The sequence below is a fragment of the Haliotis asinina genome, chromosome 7 (assembly GCF_037392515.1).
Source record: "Haliotis asinina isolate JCU_RB_2024 chromosome 7, JCU_Hal_asi_v2, whole genome shotgun sequence".
NCBI lineage: Eukaryota > Metazoa > Mollusca > Gastropoda > Lepetellida > Haliotidae > Haliotis > Haliotis asinina.
The window spans coordinates 559218-578310 of NC_090286.1; the positions used below are offsets into that span (position 1 = coordinate 559218).

A 19093-nucleotide genomic window follows, 5' to 3' on the forward strand; every position below is an offset into this window, starting at 1 on the left:
TAAGTACACGTTTTACACGAATTAAGAAATAAATATACAAATGAAAGCAGGAAAGCTAAATATACATCCAAAAGAAAGAAAAAAAAAAAGAAAGGCCAAATGTTAAAATAATCTCTCCATAATAGTTCTATTTTCTTTTAGAGAGAATTAAGACGCTTGAAACTGTTTTATACTATTATTTTAAAGATTTGTTTAGCACATTCAAACATGTTGATGACACAACGGAGAATGATTATAACTTTGATGACCATAAGACTTTAAATGAGATTTATAAATGCATTCTTGAATCACCAATTACTGAAGATGAAATAAGTTCTTGTCTTAGCCATTTGGAAAATGGGAAGTCAGCCGGAATTGATGAGATGATTATGGGATTGATGGGATTATTTTTTAAAGTCGACTGAACATACTATCATGCCATTTTTGAAAAACACTTTTAACCATATATTTGACATGGGCACTTTTCCCGTTACTTGGACAAAGGCAATAATCATCCCACTGCATAAAAAGGGGGATCCGACAAATCCAGATAATTACAGAGGAATCTCCTTAGTGTGCATTTTAAGCAAGCTATATACTTCCATTTTAAATGTTCCTATCACGAGATGTGCAAATATATGGAATAAAATACCTGAGACACAGGTTGGTTTTAAAAAAGGATATTACACAACAGATCATATTGTTACTTTACATGGTATCATTGAAAAATGTCCCCTGAAGAAACGAAAAAAGTTATATGTTGCTTTTATTTATTTCAGAAAAGCCTTTGATTCGGCTGACCGATCCAAGCTATGGCATTGTTTATTTAAATCGGGCTAACACGGGAAAATGTTAACTGCTATTATCAGTATTTATAGCTCTGTAGAAGCTTGCGTTAGAAATGATAATAGATTTACTGACTACTTTGACTGTCCGGTCGGTTTAAAGCAAGGGTGTGTCCTCAGCCCGCTACTATTCTCTCTATTCATTAATGATTTATCAGATGAATTATCAAAATATGGTAAATATGGTATACAGTTATTCCCCGACCTATTAGAAATTTTATTACTTATGTTTGCAGATGACGTTGTTCTTGTGACTAATACAATTCCCGGTTTACAGAAACAACTTAATATTTCGCATAATTACTCTGAACATGCGGGTTTAAACATTAATTTAGATAAGACCAATATTGTTGTTTTCAGGAGGGGAGGTTGCCAGGCGAGAAACGAAAAATGTGTTTTGAATGATGAGCCAATAACAACAGTTAACACTTACAAATATTTGGGTGTAATATTTTCTTCAACGTTTGAAATGAGAAATTGATTGCTAAGATTAAAGTACAATGAAGGTAGATGGCAAAATATATCTGTATCTGTGTGACGTTCTTAGAGCAAAACATCGACCGTCTGTATATTGTCAAAACCTGGTTATCATAAATTAAAATCCCTATTAAATACTGATAATGAAACACTTCTAAGAGAAGTTTGTACATATTTATACCATGCATACCAACTGAGAGAATCAAACATACGTGCCAATTCATCAAGATGATTTTTTGTTTGTATGATCCCTCCATATATTGCATCATTATAATTGTGTCTTGTTAGATCAGACCCTCTAATTGTATATAGGCGTAAATGTATGTCAGTTTGTATATATGTTGCATACGGGCCTGTGGCCTACAGACAATACAATGACTTGACTTGATTGACTGAAGATTCGCTTACCAAGACTAGCTACTGTTTTCACTGCCCACTCCGTACAGTGTGAACTGATCAGGGCATTAATGGCTTTATACTCCCATTATAAGGAAACTTCACGAGGGGATTATGTATGTGTACTCGTGGTAGAAAGAGAATTGATCAGGGGCACTATACTCAACAGACTGAGAGTTGACCTGGGAGCTGATGTTTTGTAGGTTGAAATACAAGTTAGAGGAGATGTGCTTTTACTTGTCGACTTGAAGCTATTTCCCCATACAAAGCTACAGGTTGTATTCCCCTACAAAAAGCTACAGGTTGTCACACAGAGCTACAGGTTGTATCCCCAAAGTTATGTACAGGTTCTATGCCTATACAAGGTTAAAACATCTACAGGTTGTATTGCTATTCCCATACAAAGCTACAGCATGTAATCCCACACACAAAGCTACAGGTTGTATCCCCCCCCCCCCCCCCAACCCCCCCACCCACACACACACACACACACACACACACCTCCGGGCTTTATTCCAACACACACGCCTACAACAATTATGGAACGGGGTAAATTTGGGTAATTACCATGCTCCATATTCACCAAACACAATAGGATTGTCACATTGAAGGTATCAAAAGAATCAAAACCACCAGTATCTGACGAATTTGTTTCCAACTCGTGCATGTTTCCCCGTGTTATACTGCTCAACAACCTCCTCGTAGCAAAACAAACGGGGCTAATTTTAGAATGGGGAAATCCCCAGACATACGGTGCCGACGGGAATTGTTCCCTGTGGTTTTCACCAATGACTGCTTGGCGTAGTTTTCCCCAGTTAGCCTCAGATAAGAACATACACCGATGACTGATGTAAATACGTTCTATGCTTCCCAGTTTATCACAGGAAATGGATTTTAAGTTGAGAGTATAAGTCATTTCTAGCACGTAAACGTGTATATTCCTTTCCCCACTTCTCGAGGATCACTTACGGAAGTCACCAGAGCGCAATATGGCCGCGCCCTTGTGAACGTGAATTGCGCCTGTCAGGTCGATGGAAAATTAAAATATACAGACAAACGTCGATGAAACTGATTCTCATGCAGAGAGATGAGGCCTGTTCCTTTCAAAAAGGTAGATTGCACAAATCGCCCTCATTCCATTATGTGTCGATCCTTGGGAGCACAGATATTGACTTGGAAATAGATCTCGTGCGATCCTGGTCACGAATGCACATGGGGAATGTGAGACTGGGAACGAGGTTTTGTTTAGACTCCCATATGTCTGGCGACAAGTCACTTAGTAGTTTTATTAACAACGATGCATCGTTTTGATCTAGAAAACTGATTCAACCAGCTGATAACTCTTGTAAAAGCAGGGGTTGCACCCGAGGCTGCAGGTAAGCGGCCTTCACAGATAAACTAAAGTTCGACAGCACATGTTATCAAACTCGAATGTGAACATTCCAATTCACCACCAATACCAATTTCAGAATTGTCAAAATGTTGTCGAGAAACAGGTTCGGTGTCTATTCTCACGAACTTTTCCATTAAACTTTCGGTGTTGTCAAACTCGAGTTTGACATTTGAAGTGTTGTCAAACTTGTGTTGTTCAGAAAAGACCAAATTCTTGAGTCACTGAAACTGTCACGTGAGCACAACGATAGAGACAAATGACACGAAAGTTTGACAACATGTGTTTTACATGTGAACGTGCAGATTTGACTACTCATAAAATTTCAATAGCATGTGTTGTGAAACTTTAGTTTGTTTGTGAAGGACGCTTTATCTTCTGCATCTCAACATCATGGACACTATGAGGCCAGTGAGAGAGAAACTGATGTAAATAATTTACATTCAATATTCCATCAGCAAAATAGTTAGATACAAAAAAGTGGCAAAATACTAATTAATACACATATTCCACAGATTGAGAGTGAACTATAGGAGTTCCACCCAGTATCTGTAATATAACTAATGTCTACTGGCTATCTACCAAAAAGCAGTGCATATAAAAAAGAGTCCTGTTCATGAATGATTGTTCATGTCCACGTTGCTCAGTCAGGTGACAATGATGCTCAGGTTTGTTAAAAGTATTCAGTTCAATATTTGTTCAAATCACACATTATGTCATGTTATGTGTTCAAATTTGATTTGAACATGTGATGTGTATAAGAGTTCAGTTAATGTTCTACATATTTGAAATCCTGTCCCTAAACATATTATTTTACCCCTGTATCTGCTGATTATCAGTACTTGCTGATTACAAATGTCTGCTGTTTATCAATATTTGCTGATTGCAAATGTCTGCTGATTATTTCTCTACTATAAACTCACGTCAGATAACACACATTCCATTATGTTTCAGGTTTTCCCCTGTCTGCAGGTCCACCTCACTTCAAGTGTCACACAAGCTCTTCAGCATGAGAGGACAATGTCTTCAAAGTGTTGCAGTATATATTCCATATGTCGAACAGCAAATGCTCGAACTATGGCTTTTGCATCATTGTCAAATGTTTGTTACATATCAAGTCCTGATGTTTATCAACAACAAGTTCGTTATTTCTCAGTAGACACTTACAACAAATTCTTTTCACCTGAAATGCCACCTATAGGATTTGCCCAGGGTGTATTAGAAAGTGTTCACACTTGGTCTGGTCTCCCCTGGTGGGCAAGTATTGCAATAACAACCTTTGCCTTACGAGCCTGTGTGACCTTGCCCTTGGCTGTCTACTGTGCCAGAGTTCGAGCCCGAGTGGAGAAGTTACAGCCAGAGATGTTAGCGTTATCGAAGCAGCTGAAAAAGGAAGTGGGCATGGCCATGACGATGTACAAGTGGGATGAGAAGAAAGCCAGACAGGAGTATCGGAAGAATGTGCATACACCAGTTTAACTTCTCACATACACCACTCTACCTTCTTATGTACACCACTTTACATTCCTACAGACATCACTTTACATTCTTACATACACCACTCTACCTTCTTAAATACACCACTTTACATTCTTACATACACCATTCTACCTTCTTACATACACCACTCTACTTTCTTACATACACCACTTTACATTCTTACATACACCACTCTACCTTCTTACATACACCACTTTACATTCTTACATACACCACTTTACATTCTTACATACACCGCTTTACATTCTTACATACACCGCTTTACATTCTTACATGCACCACTCTACCTTCTTCCATACACCACTTTACATTCTTACATACACCACTCTACCGTCTTACATACACCACTTTGCATTCTTACATACACCGCTTTACATTCTTACATACACCGCTTTACATTCGTACATACACCACTCTACTTTCTTACATACACCACTTTACATTCTTACATACACCACTCTACCTTCTTACATACACCACTCTACCTTCTTACATACACCACTTTACATTCTTACATACACCACTCTACCTTCTTACATACACCACTCTACTTTCTTACATACACCACTTTACATTCTTACATACACCACTCTACCTTCTTACATACACCACTCTACATTCTTACATACACCACTTTACATTCTTACATACACCGCTTTACATTCTTACATACACCGCTTTACATTCTTACATGCACCACTCTACCTTCCTACATACACCACTTTACATTCTTACATACACCACTCTACCGTCTTACATACACCACTTTGCATTCTTACATACACCGCTTTACATTCTTGCATACACCGCTTTACATTCGTACATACACCACTCTACTTTCTTACATACACCACTTTACATTCTTACATACACCACTCTACCTTCTTACATACACCACTTTACATTCTTACATACACCACTTTACATTCTTACATACACCGCTTTACATTCTTACATACACCGCTTTACATTCTTACATACACCGCTTTACATTCTTGCATGCACCACTCTACCTTCTTACATACACCACTTTACATTCTTACATACACCGCTTTACATTGTTACATACACCGCTTTACATTCTTACATACACCGCTTTACATTCTTACATGCACCACTCTACCTTCTTACATACACCACTTTACATTCTTACATACACCACTCTACCGTCTTACATACACCACTTTACATTCTTCCATGCACCACTCTACCGTCTTACATACACCACTTTACATTCTTACATACACCACTCTACCTTCTTACATACACCACTTTACATTCTTACACACACCACTCTACTTTTTTACATACACCACTTTACATTCTTCCATGCACCACTCAACCGTCTTACATACACCACTTTACATTCTTACACACACTACTCTACCGTCTTACATACACCGCTTTACATTCTTACATACACCGCTTTACATTCTTACATACACCGCTTTACATTCTTACATGCACCACTCTACCTTCTTACATACACCACTTTACATTCTTACATACACCACTCTACCGTCTTACATACACCACTTTACATTCTTCCATGCACCACTCTACCGTCTTACATACACCACTTTACATTCTTACATACACCACTCTACTTTCTTACATACACCGCTTTACATTCTTACATGCACCACTCATCCGTCTTACATACACCACTTTACATTCTTACATACATCACTCTACTTTTTTACATACACCACTTTACATTCTTCCATGCACCACTCTACCTTCTTACATACACCACTTTACATTCTTACACACACTACTCTACCGTCTTACATACACCACTTTACATTCTTCCATGCACCACTCTACCGTCTTACATACACCACTTTACATTCTTGCATACACCGCTTTACTTTGTTACATACACCGCTTTACATTCTTACATGCACCACTCTACCTTCTTACATACACCACTTTACATTCTTCCATGCACCACTCTACCTTCTTACATAGACCACTTTACATTCTTACATACACCGCTTTACATTCTTACATACACCACTCTACCTTCTTACATACACCACTTTACATTCATACATACACCGCTTTACATTCTTACATACACCGCTTTACATTCTTACATACACCACTTTACATTCTTGCATACACCACTCTACCTTCTTACATACACCACTTTACATTGTTACATACACCGCTTTACATTCTTACATACACCACTTTACATTCTTACATACACCACTCTACTTTCTTACATACACCACTTTACATTCTTACATACACCACTCTACCTTCTTACATACACCACTTTACATTCTTACATACACCACTCTACCTTCTTACATACACCACTTTACATTTTTACATACACCGCTTTACATTCTTACATACACCACTTTACATTCTTACATACACCACTCTACCTTCTTACATACACTAGTACACTATTATAGACAGTATTGTCGTATTGTTGATGATTACTTTCATGTGAAAGTTTACAGATCTGTATGTAGAGTGTAAATCTGATTCTAGATGACGCCTTCCTTTCAGATGAAGAGGTTGATGAGTGATGTGTATGTTCGTGAGAACTGCCATCCCCTGAAAGGCCATATTGTCCAGGTCATCCAGCTGCCACTATGGCTGTGTATGTCTCTCGCACTTCGCAACATGAGTGGATCAGTCCCGGCCATAGGCCTCGGTGAGTGGTAGGATTGTTGATCACAATAAATCCTCAAAATGGTATCATATTTGAGTTAGCTCTGTAACATAAACACGATGACAATTCAGCATCATACAGTCACCATCATATAGTAACTATCACACAGACACCATCATACAGTCACTATCATATAGTCACTATCATACAGACACCATCATACAGTCACCATCATATAGTCACTATCATACAGACACCATCATACAGTCACCATCATATAGTCACTATCATACAGACACCATCATACAGTCACCAGTATATAGTCACTATCATACAAACACCATCATACAGTCACCATCATATAGTCACCATCATATAGTCACTATCATACAGACACCATCATAGTCACTATCATACAGACACCATCATACAGTCACTATCATATAGTCACTATCATACAGACACTATCATATAGTCACTATCATACAGACACCATCATAGTCACTATCATATACTCACCATCATACAGTCACCATGATATAGTCACTATCATAGAGACACCATCATACAGTCACCATCATATAGTCACCATCATACAGTCACTATCATGCAGACACCATCATAGTCACTATCATATAGTCACTATCATACAGACACCATCATAGTCACTATCACATAGTCAGTATCATACAGTCACCATCATATAGTCACTATCATACAGACACCATCATACAGTCACCATCATATACTCACTATCATACAGACACCATCATACAGTCACCATCATATAGTCACTATCATACAGACACCATCATACAGTCACCAGTATATAGTCACTATCATACAGACACCATCATACAGACACCATCATAGTCACTATCATACAGACACCATCATACAGTCACCATCATAGTCACTATCATATAGTCACTATCATACAGACACCATCATAGTCACTATCATACAGACACCATCATAGTCATTATCAGATGGTCACTATCATACAGACACCATCATAGTCACTGTCATATAGTCACTATCATACAGACACCATCATATGGTCACTATCATATAGTCACTATCATACAGACACCATCATAGTCACCATCATACAGACACCATCATACAGTCACCATCATATGGTCACTATCATATAGTCAGTATCATACAGTTACCATCATAGTCACTATCATATAGTCACTATCATACAGTCACTATCATATAGTCACTATCATACAGACACCATCATAGTCACTATCATATAGTCACTATCATACAGACACCATCATAGTCACTATGATACACACACCATCATAGTCACTATCATATGGTCACTATCATACAGACACCATCATAGTCACTATCATATAGTCACTATCATACAGACACCATCATAGTCACTATCATACAGACACCATCATACAGTCACCATCATATAGTCACTATCATAGAGACACCATCATACAGTCACCATCATATAGTCACCATAATACAGTCACCATCATATAGTCACTATCATACAGACACCATCATATAGTCACTGTCATACAGACACCATCATACAGTCACCATCATACAGTCACTATCATATAGTCACTATCATACAGACACCATCATAGTCACTATCATACAGGCACCATCATACAGTCACCATCATATAGTCAGTGACCCGTGAAGGTCCCGGGGTAGAATAGGCCTTCAGGAACCCATGTTTGCCATAAAAGGTGACTATGCTTGTCGTAAGAGGCGACTATCGGGATCGGGTGGTCAGACTCGCTGACTTGGTTGAATCATGTCATCTGTTCCCCATTGTGCAGATCGATGCTCATGTTGTTGATCACTGGATTGTCTTGTCCAGACTCGATTATTTACAGACCGTCGCCATATAGCTGGAATATTGCTAAGTGCGACGTAAAACTAAACTCACTCACTCACTCATATAGTCACTATCATACAGACACCATCTTACAGTCACCATCATATAGTCACTATCATACAGTCACCATCATACAGTCACCATCATATAGTCACTATCATACAGACACCATCATACAGTCACCATCATACAGTCACTATCATATAGTCACTATCATACAGACACCATCATACAGTCACCATCATACAGTCACTATCATATAGTCACTATCATACAGACACCATCACAGAGGCATCATCATACAGTCACCCTCATACAGTCACTATCATGCTGTCACCATCATACAGTAATTATCACACTGTCCAGTCCTGTGTCCAGGGCGGGAGACAGAAGGGCATTGTGTTGGTATCTGATGCTGTTGTGTGTTATCCCTACAGAGTCACCCGTCCTGTGTCCAGAACTGAGGACAGAAGGGACACTGTGGTTCCCAGACCTCACCATGCCAGACCCTACTTTCATGCTACCTCTGTCTGTTGGACTCATCAACCTCATCATGCTAGAGGTGAGACATTCATCTCATCATGCTAGAGGTGAGACATTCCATCTCATCATGCTAGAGGTGAGACATTCCATCTCATCATGCTAGAGGTGAGACATTCCATCTCATCATGCTAGAGGTGAGACATTCCATCTCATCATGCTAGAGGTGAGACATTCATCTCATCATGCTAGAGGTGAGACATTCCATCTCATCATGCTAGAGGTGAGACATTCTTTCTCATCATGCTAGAGGTGAGACATTCAATCACATCATGCTAGAGGTGAGACATTCTATCTCATCATGCTAGAGGTGAGACATTCTATCACATCATGCTAGAGGTGAAACGTTCCATCTCATCATGCTAGAGGTGAAACGTTCCATCTCATCATGCTAGAGGTGAGACATTCCATCTCATCATGCTAGAGGTGAGACATTCATCTCATCATGCTAGAGGTGAGACATTCCATCTCATCATGCTAGAGGTGAGACATTCTATCTCATCATGCTAGAGGTGAGACATTCCATCTCATCATGCTAGAGGTGAGACATTCCATCTCATCATGCTAGAGGTGAAACGTTCCATCTCATCATGCTAGAGGTGTGACATTCATCTCATCATGTAGGGAGTGAAAGATTCCATGTCAACATGCTAAAAGTGAGACATTCCATTTCATCACACTTGAGGTGAGACATTCCATCTCATCATGCTCAAGCAGTGTATGAAATAGCCTCTGCCTGGCGGCCTGCTGCTTGCTACTTTATTTTATAGCCGGTCCAGTGTGCCATTACATTTTCCATGGTTATATATTTGACCATGTCATTGACTACGGGGCATATTTCGAAAATAATTTACAATTGTGGTAACTAGATGATGTCTGTATAGTTCATGATCAATCAAACTGTAACTTCCACAAATCAACCTACCTGTTTATCTAACACTACATGTACTGGTTTAGAGAATGTTTTCAGCCAATGAATAATGTCGTTTCTTTCTTATGGCATTGGCACTAAATGAATGTAATGGTGGGAGGGGATATAGTTGATGCCTCATACACTGGCTTAAGGTGAATCATTCCATCTCATCATGCTAGAGGTGAGTCATTCCATCTCATCATGCTAGAGGTGAGACATTCCATCTCATCATGCTAGAGGTGAAACATTCCATCACATCATGCTAGAGGTGAGACATTCCATCTCATCATGCTAGAGGTGAATCATTCCATCTCATCATGCTAGAGGTGAGATATTCCATCTCATCATGCTAGAGGTGAGACATTCCATCTCATCATGCTAGAGGTGAAACGTTCCATCTCATCATGCTAGAGGTGAGACATTCCATCTCATCATGCTAGAGGTGAGACATTCCATCTCATCATGCTAGAGGTGAGACATTCCATCTCATCATGCTAGAGGTGAGACATTCCATCACATCATGCTAGAGGTGAGACATTCCATCTCATCATGCTAGAGGTGAGACATTCCATCTCATCATGCTAGAGGTGAGACATTCCATCTCATCATGCTAGAGGTGAGACATTCCATCACATCATGCTAGAGGTGAGACATTCCATCCCATCATGCTAGAGGTGAGACATTCCATCTCATCATGCTAGAGGTGAAACGTTCCATCTCATCATGCTAGAGGTGAGACATTCCATCTCATCATGCTAGAGGTGAAACGTTCCATCTCATCATGCTAGAGGTGAGACATTCCATCTCATCATGCTAGAGATGAGACATTCCATCTCATCATGCTAGAGGTGAGACATTCCATCTCATCATGCTAGAGGTGAGACATTACATCTCATCGTGCTAGAGGTGAAACGTTCCACCTCATCATGCTAGAGGTGAGACATTCCATCTCATCATGCTAGAGGTGAGACATTCCATCAAATACTGTGAGAAACAGAGGATCACAGGTGAATCATTCCATCTCATCGTGCTAGAGGTGAAACGTTCCATCTCATCATGCTAGAGGTGAGACATTCCATCAAATACTGTGAGAAACAGAGGATCACAGGTGAATCATTCCATCTCATCGTGCTAGAGGTGAAACGTTCCATCTCATCATGCTAGAGGTGAGACATTCCATCAAATACTGTGAGAAACAGAGGATCACAGGTGAATCATTCCATCTCATCGTGCTAGAGGTGAAACGTTCCATCTCATCATGCTAGAGATGAGACATTCCATCTCATCATGCTAGAGGTGAGACGTTCCATCTCATCATGCTAGAGGTGAGACATTCCATCAAATACTGTGAGAAACAGAGGATCACAGGTGAATCATTCCATCTCATCATGCTAGAGGTGAGACATTCCATCTCATCATGCTAGAGGTGAGACATTCCATCAAATACTGTGAGAAACAGAGGATCACAGGTGAATCATTCCATCTCATCGTGCTAGAGGTGAGACATTCCATCTCATCATGCTAGAGGTGAGACATTCCATCTCATCATGCTAGAGGTGAGACATTCCATCAAATACTGTGAGAAACAGAGGATCACAGGTGAATCATTCCATCTCATCATGCTAGAGGTGAGACATTCCATCTCATCATGCTAGAGGTGAGACATTCCATCAAATACTGTGAGAAACAGAGGATCACAGGTGAATCATTCCATCTCATCGTGCTAGAGGTGAGACATTCCATCTCATCATGCTAGAGGTGAGACATTCCATCTCATCATGCTAGAGGTGAGACATTCCATCAAATACTGTGAGAAACAGAGGATCACAGGTGAATCATTCCATCTCATCATGCTAGAGGTGAGACATTCCATCTCATCATGCTAGAGGTGAGACATTCTATCTCATCATGCTAGAGGTGAGACATTCCATCTCATCATGCTAGAGGTGAGACATTCCATCTCATCATGCTAGAGGTGAAACGTTCCATCTCATCATGCTAGAGGTGTGACATTCATCTCATCATGTAGGGAGTGAAAGATTCCATGTCAACATGCTAAAAGTGAGACATTCCATTTCATCACACTTGAGGTGAGACATTCCATCTCATCATGCTCAAGCAGTGTATGAAATAGCCTCTGCCTGGCGGCCTGCTGCTTGCTACTTTATTTTATAGCCGGTCCAGTGTGCCATTACATTTTCCATGGTTATATATTTGACCATGTCATTGACTACGGGGCATATTTCGAAAATAATTTACAATTGTGGTAACTAGATGATGTCTGTATAGTTCATGATCAATCAAACTGTAACTTCCACAAATCAACCTACCTGTTTATCTAACACTACATGTACTGGTTTAGAGAATGTTTTCAGCCAATGAATAATGTCGTTTCTTTCTTATGGCATTGGCACTAAATGAATGTAATGGTGGGAGGGGATATAGTTGATGCCTCATACACTGGCTTAAGGTGAATCATTCCATCTCATCATGCTAGAGGTGAGTCATTCCATCTCATCATGCTAGAGGTGAGACATTCCATCTCATCATGCTAGAGGTGAAACATTCCATCACATCATGCTAGAGGTGAGACATTCCATCTCATCATGCTAGAGGTGAATCATTCCATCTCATCATGCTAGAGGTGAGATATTCCATCTCATCATGCTAGAGGTGAGACATTCCATCTCATCATGCTAGAGGTGAAACGTTCCATCTCATCATGCTAGAGGTGAGACATTCCATCTCATCATGCTAGAGGTGAGACATTCCATCTCATCATGCTAGAGGTGAGACATTCCATCTCATCATGCTAGAGGTGAGACATTCCATCACATCATGCTAGAGGTGAGACATTCCATCTCATCATGCTAGAGGTGAGACATTCCATCTCATCATGCTAGAGGTGAGACATTCCATCTCATCATGCTAGAGGTGAAACATTCCATCACATCATGCTAGAGGTGAGACATTCCATCTCATCATGCTAGAGGTGAATCATTCCATCTCATCATGCTAGAGGTGAGATATTCCATCTCATCATGCTAGAGGTGAGACATTCCATCTCATCATGCTAGAGGTGAAACGTTCCATCTCATCATGCTAGAGGTGAGACGTTCCATCTCATCATGCTAGAGGTGAGACATTCCATCTCATCATGCTAGAGGTGAGACATTCCATCTCATCATGCTAGAGGTGAGACATTCCATCTCATCATGCTAGAGGTGAGACATTCCATCTCATCATGCTAGAGGTGAGACATTCCATCACATCATGCTAGAGGTGAGACATTCCATCCCATCATGCTAGAGGTGAGACATTCCATCTCATCATGCTAGAGGTGAGACATTCCATCTCATCATGCTAGAGGTGAAACGTTCCATCTCATCATGCTAGAGGTGAGACATTCCATCTCATCATGCTAGAGGTGAAACGTTCCATCTCATCATGCTAGAGGTGAGACATTCCATCTCATCATGCTAGAGGTGAGACATTCCATCTCATCATGCTAGAGGTGAAACGTTCCATCTCATCATGCTAGAGGTGAGACATTCCATCTCATCATGCTAGAGGTGAAACGTTCCATCTCATCATGCTAGAGGTGAGACGTTCCATCTCATCATGCTAGAGGTGAGACATTCCATCTCATCATGCTAGAGGTGAGACATTCCATCAAATACTGTGAGAAACAGAGGATCACAGGTGAATCATTACATCTCATCGTGCTAGAGGTGAAACGTTCCATCTCATCATGCTAGAGGTGAGACATTCCATCTCATCATGCTAGAGGTGAGACATTCCATCAAATACTGTGAGAAACAGAGGATCACAGGTGAATCATTCCATCTCATCGTGCTAGAGGTGAAACGTTCCATCTCATCATGCTAGAGATGAGACATTCCATCTCATCATGCTAGAGGTGAGACGTTCCATCTCATCATGCTAGAGGTGAGACATTCCATCAAATACTGTGAGAAACAGAGGATCACAGGTGAATCATTCCATCTCATCGTGCTAGAGGTGAGACATTCCATCTCATCATGCTAGAGGTAAGACATTCCATCTCATCATGCTAGAGGTGAGACATTCCATCAAATACTGTGAGAAACAGAGGATCACAGGTGAATCATTCCATCTCATCGTGCTAGAGGTGAAACGTTCCATCTCATCATGCTAGAGATGAGACATTCCATCTCATCATGCTAGAGGTGAGACGTTCCATCCCATCATGCTAGAGGTGAGACGTTCCATCCCATCATGCTAGAGGTGAGACGTTCCATCACATCATGCTAGAGGTGAGACCTTCCATCTCATCATGCTAGAGGTGAGACATTCCATCTCATCATGCTAGAGGTGAGACATTCCATCTCATCATGCTAGAGGTGAAACGTTCCATCTCATCATGCTAGAGGTGAAACGTTCCATCTCATCATGCTAGAGGTGAGACATTCCATCTCATCATGCTAGAGGTGAGACATTCCATCTCATCATGCTAGAGGTGAGACATTCCATCTCATCATGCTAGAGGTGAGACATTCCATCAAATACTGTGAGAAACAGAGGATCACAGGAAAATTCAAGCACTGCTTTATTATTTTCCAGTTTTCATCACTACAGCGCTGTTCAAAGAATTGAATGGTTAGATGCTGTTACTATGGCTCTTGTTGAAGGAGGTTTTGTGTTTCTATTTCAGATGCAGTTTAAGGTACAGTCTCCAACAAAACTGCAAAAGGTGGCCAAAAATGTATGGCGTGGCACCACTGTGATCCTGGTTCCCATAGCAGCGATTGTTCCAAGTGTAGGTGGCACTGGTTTCTTGGGAGAGAAACTGGGTGTGGGCGAGCAGGGCCAGTAGATGGGGTCTAGCAGGTAGGGACTAGCAAGGTCAGTGGGTGGGTCAGACTAGCTTGGTCAATGGGTGTGTCAGACTGGCAGAGTCAATGGATAGGAGCTAGCAGTGTCAATGGTTGGGGGCTAGCAGTGTCCATGTGTGGGACAGGCTAGCAGTGTCAATGGTTGGGGATAGCAGTGTCACTGGGTAGGACAGGCTAGCAGTGTCAATGGTTGGGGCTAGCAAGGTCACTGGGTGGGACAGGCTAGCAGTGTCAATGCTTGGCGCTGGCAGGGTCAGTGGGTGGGACAGGCTAGCAGTGTCAATGTTGCTAGGTGGTGGTTCTTGTGTAACCCACCTTTTGCACTACGGCTGCATTGCTCAAAGTATATGTATTAGTTGTCTTTGTCCTTTCACAGGGATATGTGGAACTCTATCTCCTCCATCTGTTGTCTTGCAGAGCATGTGCTTCTACTGGGCGTGTTCCAGCCTCTTCACCTTCGCCCAGTTTCTGCTGCTCCGAGACCCGCGTGTCAGATCAGCTCTCGGGATGCCAAAATGATGTTCTTTAGAGTTTGCAGAAGTAATTCCTCTGAAGCAGCACCTGTGTGCTGTGTCTGGTTCATGACGAGAGCAGATGGCCTTGGTTATACAAAAGGCCATTACTTGGACAATTGTTGAAGGACCCACACCTTGGTAGAAGTCAGGGTTCATGGAATTGTGTTTCTGACCAGAGGGGGTAACTCACAAGATCAGGTACTTTAGTTTTTGTTAAAGGTCACATGCAACCAAAAAATCAAACATAATTAAAACACATTTATCACTTATTCATAACATATAATATACATTGTTGCTTTTAAAAAAACAAATAAACACAGTTATAACCGTGCAATCGCGATTCAAACGTGCAATATTTTGTACTTGGGCTTACTTCCCCCGAAACGAAGCCCTCGGGAGACCGAACCCAGTCATAGCGGGTGGATATGCACTCAAGTGTAACGACGGCTTCCGATTGGCTGTTTCATTTGCTGATATGCTGAGGGTCCATTGTGTGTACAGAAAGATGATCTGTTTGATGGGCATTTTAGAAGTATAGCCAGTCACAAGGAAGTAAGATTCTTTATGGATAACAACTTCTTTTATTGTACTTGATGCGTCGTTTCAGTATGGATTCATATACTGTTGGCAAACAAAATCATATACACGAAAAGAAGTCGTTATCCATGAAGAATGTATATAGGGATGTTGGGTTTAGAAAATACATGTCCTCTGAATTTGAGCTCGATCCAATAAAAATCATGTCAGTAGACATGGTAAACTACTGCTTGGCTGGAATCTCGTCCAAGTACAAAGCAGGACTTGAAACTGACAAGAGTTTGCACAAGTTTCCATCAGATCCAGTCATCCGAAAAAAATGAATGTAGTTTGTTTGCAACCCACAGACATAAAAACATGTTATGTGTATCACACGTGCCTAATTACATAATGTGGCAGACACAGGACTCGGTTGCACGAGTCATAAATCAACTTATTTTCTTTATGCTGTATAGCCTGATAGGTGTTAAGTTCAAATTGCACGTGGTCAATGATTGAAGCTGTGTATTACAAGTTGTCTTTAGCAGACAGGCAGGTGTGAATAAACCAGACACTGAGCTTTCTCTGTGACAGAGACTGCTTACCACAATTGTTTTATGTAACGAGTAGATTATTTACTTGTTTGTGTACACATCCAAGATTAGACTACTGTTCACGACCTCAGTCGCTGGGCATGCATACTGTTTCAAGCTCCGCGAACCTATTCACTGCGCATGCGTTATGGACGCAGCGCAGCACAGCTGTTGAAACTAGTTTTCCCCCCCAACGCTGGGGGGAATTTAGTGAAACGTTTGAACTCCGATTTCGCTGGCTTTTTTTCATCGCGTTTTTTTCAACTTTATAGGCTGAATTGGCATTTTTTATGATTTGTTCCGGTAAGTGCATACCGAAAGGTACCAGAATTTGCAAAGTTGTGTTTTACGTTGCATGTGACCTTAAGTTTTTTGGATGTAAGTACCATCAAACCATCAGTCATTACAAAAACACATGTCATGATGGTAGGAGGTCATTATGAGAGGTGTTCTCTAAAGACGTTATCACAAGAAGTTTGTAGTTGTGTGAAGTCCATATCTAAAGATTTAACAGTCATAATCTCTCTGTGAAGAAGTTTAGCTGTATTGTACTAGGACTCTGTATGTATGTTACATGTCGTCTGTGTGGTCATTGGCTGGATGAGGTTCAGCAGATAGCCATAAGCCTTTCTGGACTCACTATTGTGGAAGGAATCAGAGATAGCCATAAAACCCTTGTGGATGCTGTGTGTATTGTTAGGTATGACTGTGATGTTCTATGTGAGGAAATAAAGTTGCACCAAGAGCTGTGTGATCATGACGCCAGTTGTGGTTTTATCATTTCTATTGGCTGTAAGTGGACAGCTGGTGGAAGTGAGGCTGGTTTCAAATTACAAGTGTATAACCATAGTTTGCTGGTGTCCCATCACTCCAGTGTTAAACATCACCATGATTGGTTTCAGTCCTTAACCTTGTCACCCTGTGCAGATTTCAATGTATAATAGCTTCTCCATAAGCTACGCCTTTAGTAATTTCGTAAGGAGAATTAAGTGGATGGGTGGTCAGTGAATTGGTTGACTGTCACTATACATCAACAATGTGGATTAGTGACTTGGTCGAATGTCACTATACATCAACAATGTGGGTTAGTGACTTGGTCGAATGTCACCATACATCAACAATGTGTATCAGTGACTTAGTGGACGGTCATCATACATCAATAATGTGTGTCAGTGACTTGGTCGACTGTCACCATACATCAACAATGAGTGTCAGTGGCTTGGTCGACTGTCACCATACATGAACAATGAGGGTCTGTGCTCATATCAATTACATTATTGTTTATCTAGCATTGCCATTACAATACTAGATACATGCTTTCTCCATTATTGCAGACAACATGTAACAGCTGTTTTTGTAGAAGGTTGAATCATTCACAGCTTCATCTGAATGATTTATGCCAGCTGTCTGATGACAGACAAACCAGTGGTAAACCAAGGATGGATGTAGTACCCAGAACCATGTGCGTAATCCTAGGAGGTGGAATGTTTGTGTTGTCATCAACAAGTTGACCTTGCACAGATGGAATATTGCTGACTATGACACAAAGCTGTTTCACACACTCACATCTCCTGGCTTATGACTACAAGTTAAAAGTCACACAAATGGTTTGCTCAGATGAATACCTTGACAGACAACTGCTTACCCTATACTACAACGCCATATTTTCAACAAACTTGCAAGACTTAAAACAACCAAATGATCAACTGAAGAAATACATGACTACAAATTTGCTTCCACGCTTGACAAATAAAAAGAAAGTGTTTTTTAACAGTGCTGCAGAGACCCTGACATTGATGCACTGATGTTGTATCGGTGTGAACACTGACTTGAAATCAGGGTTCACATCAGGTTCACATGATAAGCCTGGAAAAGGCAACATGTCCAGTTATGAAAAGAGTAATGAAATAATGACATCAAGAACTGAAGGTAAAGGTTCAAACAGATCAAGTCTGTAAGAACTACTTGTCTGTTAGGGTGTTCACCTTCCTTCTGTCCTGGAACTGAGTGGTAGGTGTGGTCCTGGAATCAACCAGGGAAAGGTTCA

The 19093-nt window shown here is 40.7% G+C and overlaps 1 protein-coding gene across 1 annotated transcript; it reads left to right on the plus strand.

The window, feature by feature from the left end:
* Positions 1-2441: 2441 nt before the first annotated feature.
* Positions 2442-17806, plus strand: LOC137290784 (cytochrome c oxidase assembly protein COX18, mitochondrial-like). Its single transcript, XM_067821908.1, has 6 exons — positions 2442-2808; positions 4042-4548; positions 7114-7261; positions 9533-9657; positions 15242-15346; positions 15840-17806. Exons 1-6 carry the CDS (start codon positions 2785-2787, stop codon positions 15939-15941), a joined length of 1011 nt encoding a protein of 336 aa, XP_067678009.1. The 5' UTR covers positions 2442-2784; the 3' UTR covers positions 15942-17806.
* The last annotated feature ends 1287 nt before the right edge of the window (positions 17807-19093 follow it).

Excerpts from the sequence above, each read along its gene's own strand:
- LOC137290784 (XM_067821908.1), top strand. The coding sequence starts at position 2,785 with ATGAGGCCTGTTCCTTTCAAAAAG. Across the intron at positions 2,809-4,041 it reads GGCCTGTTCCTTTCAAAAAG|GTTTTCCCCTGTCTGCAGGT; the intron begins GTAGATTGCACA and ends ATTATGTTTCAG. Across the intron at positions 7,262-9,532 it reads AGTCCCGGCCATAGGCCTCG|AGTCACCCGTCCTGTGTCCA; the intron begins GTGAGTGGTAGG and ends TTATCCCTACAG.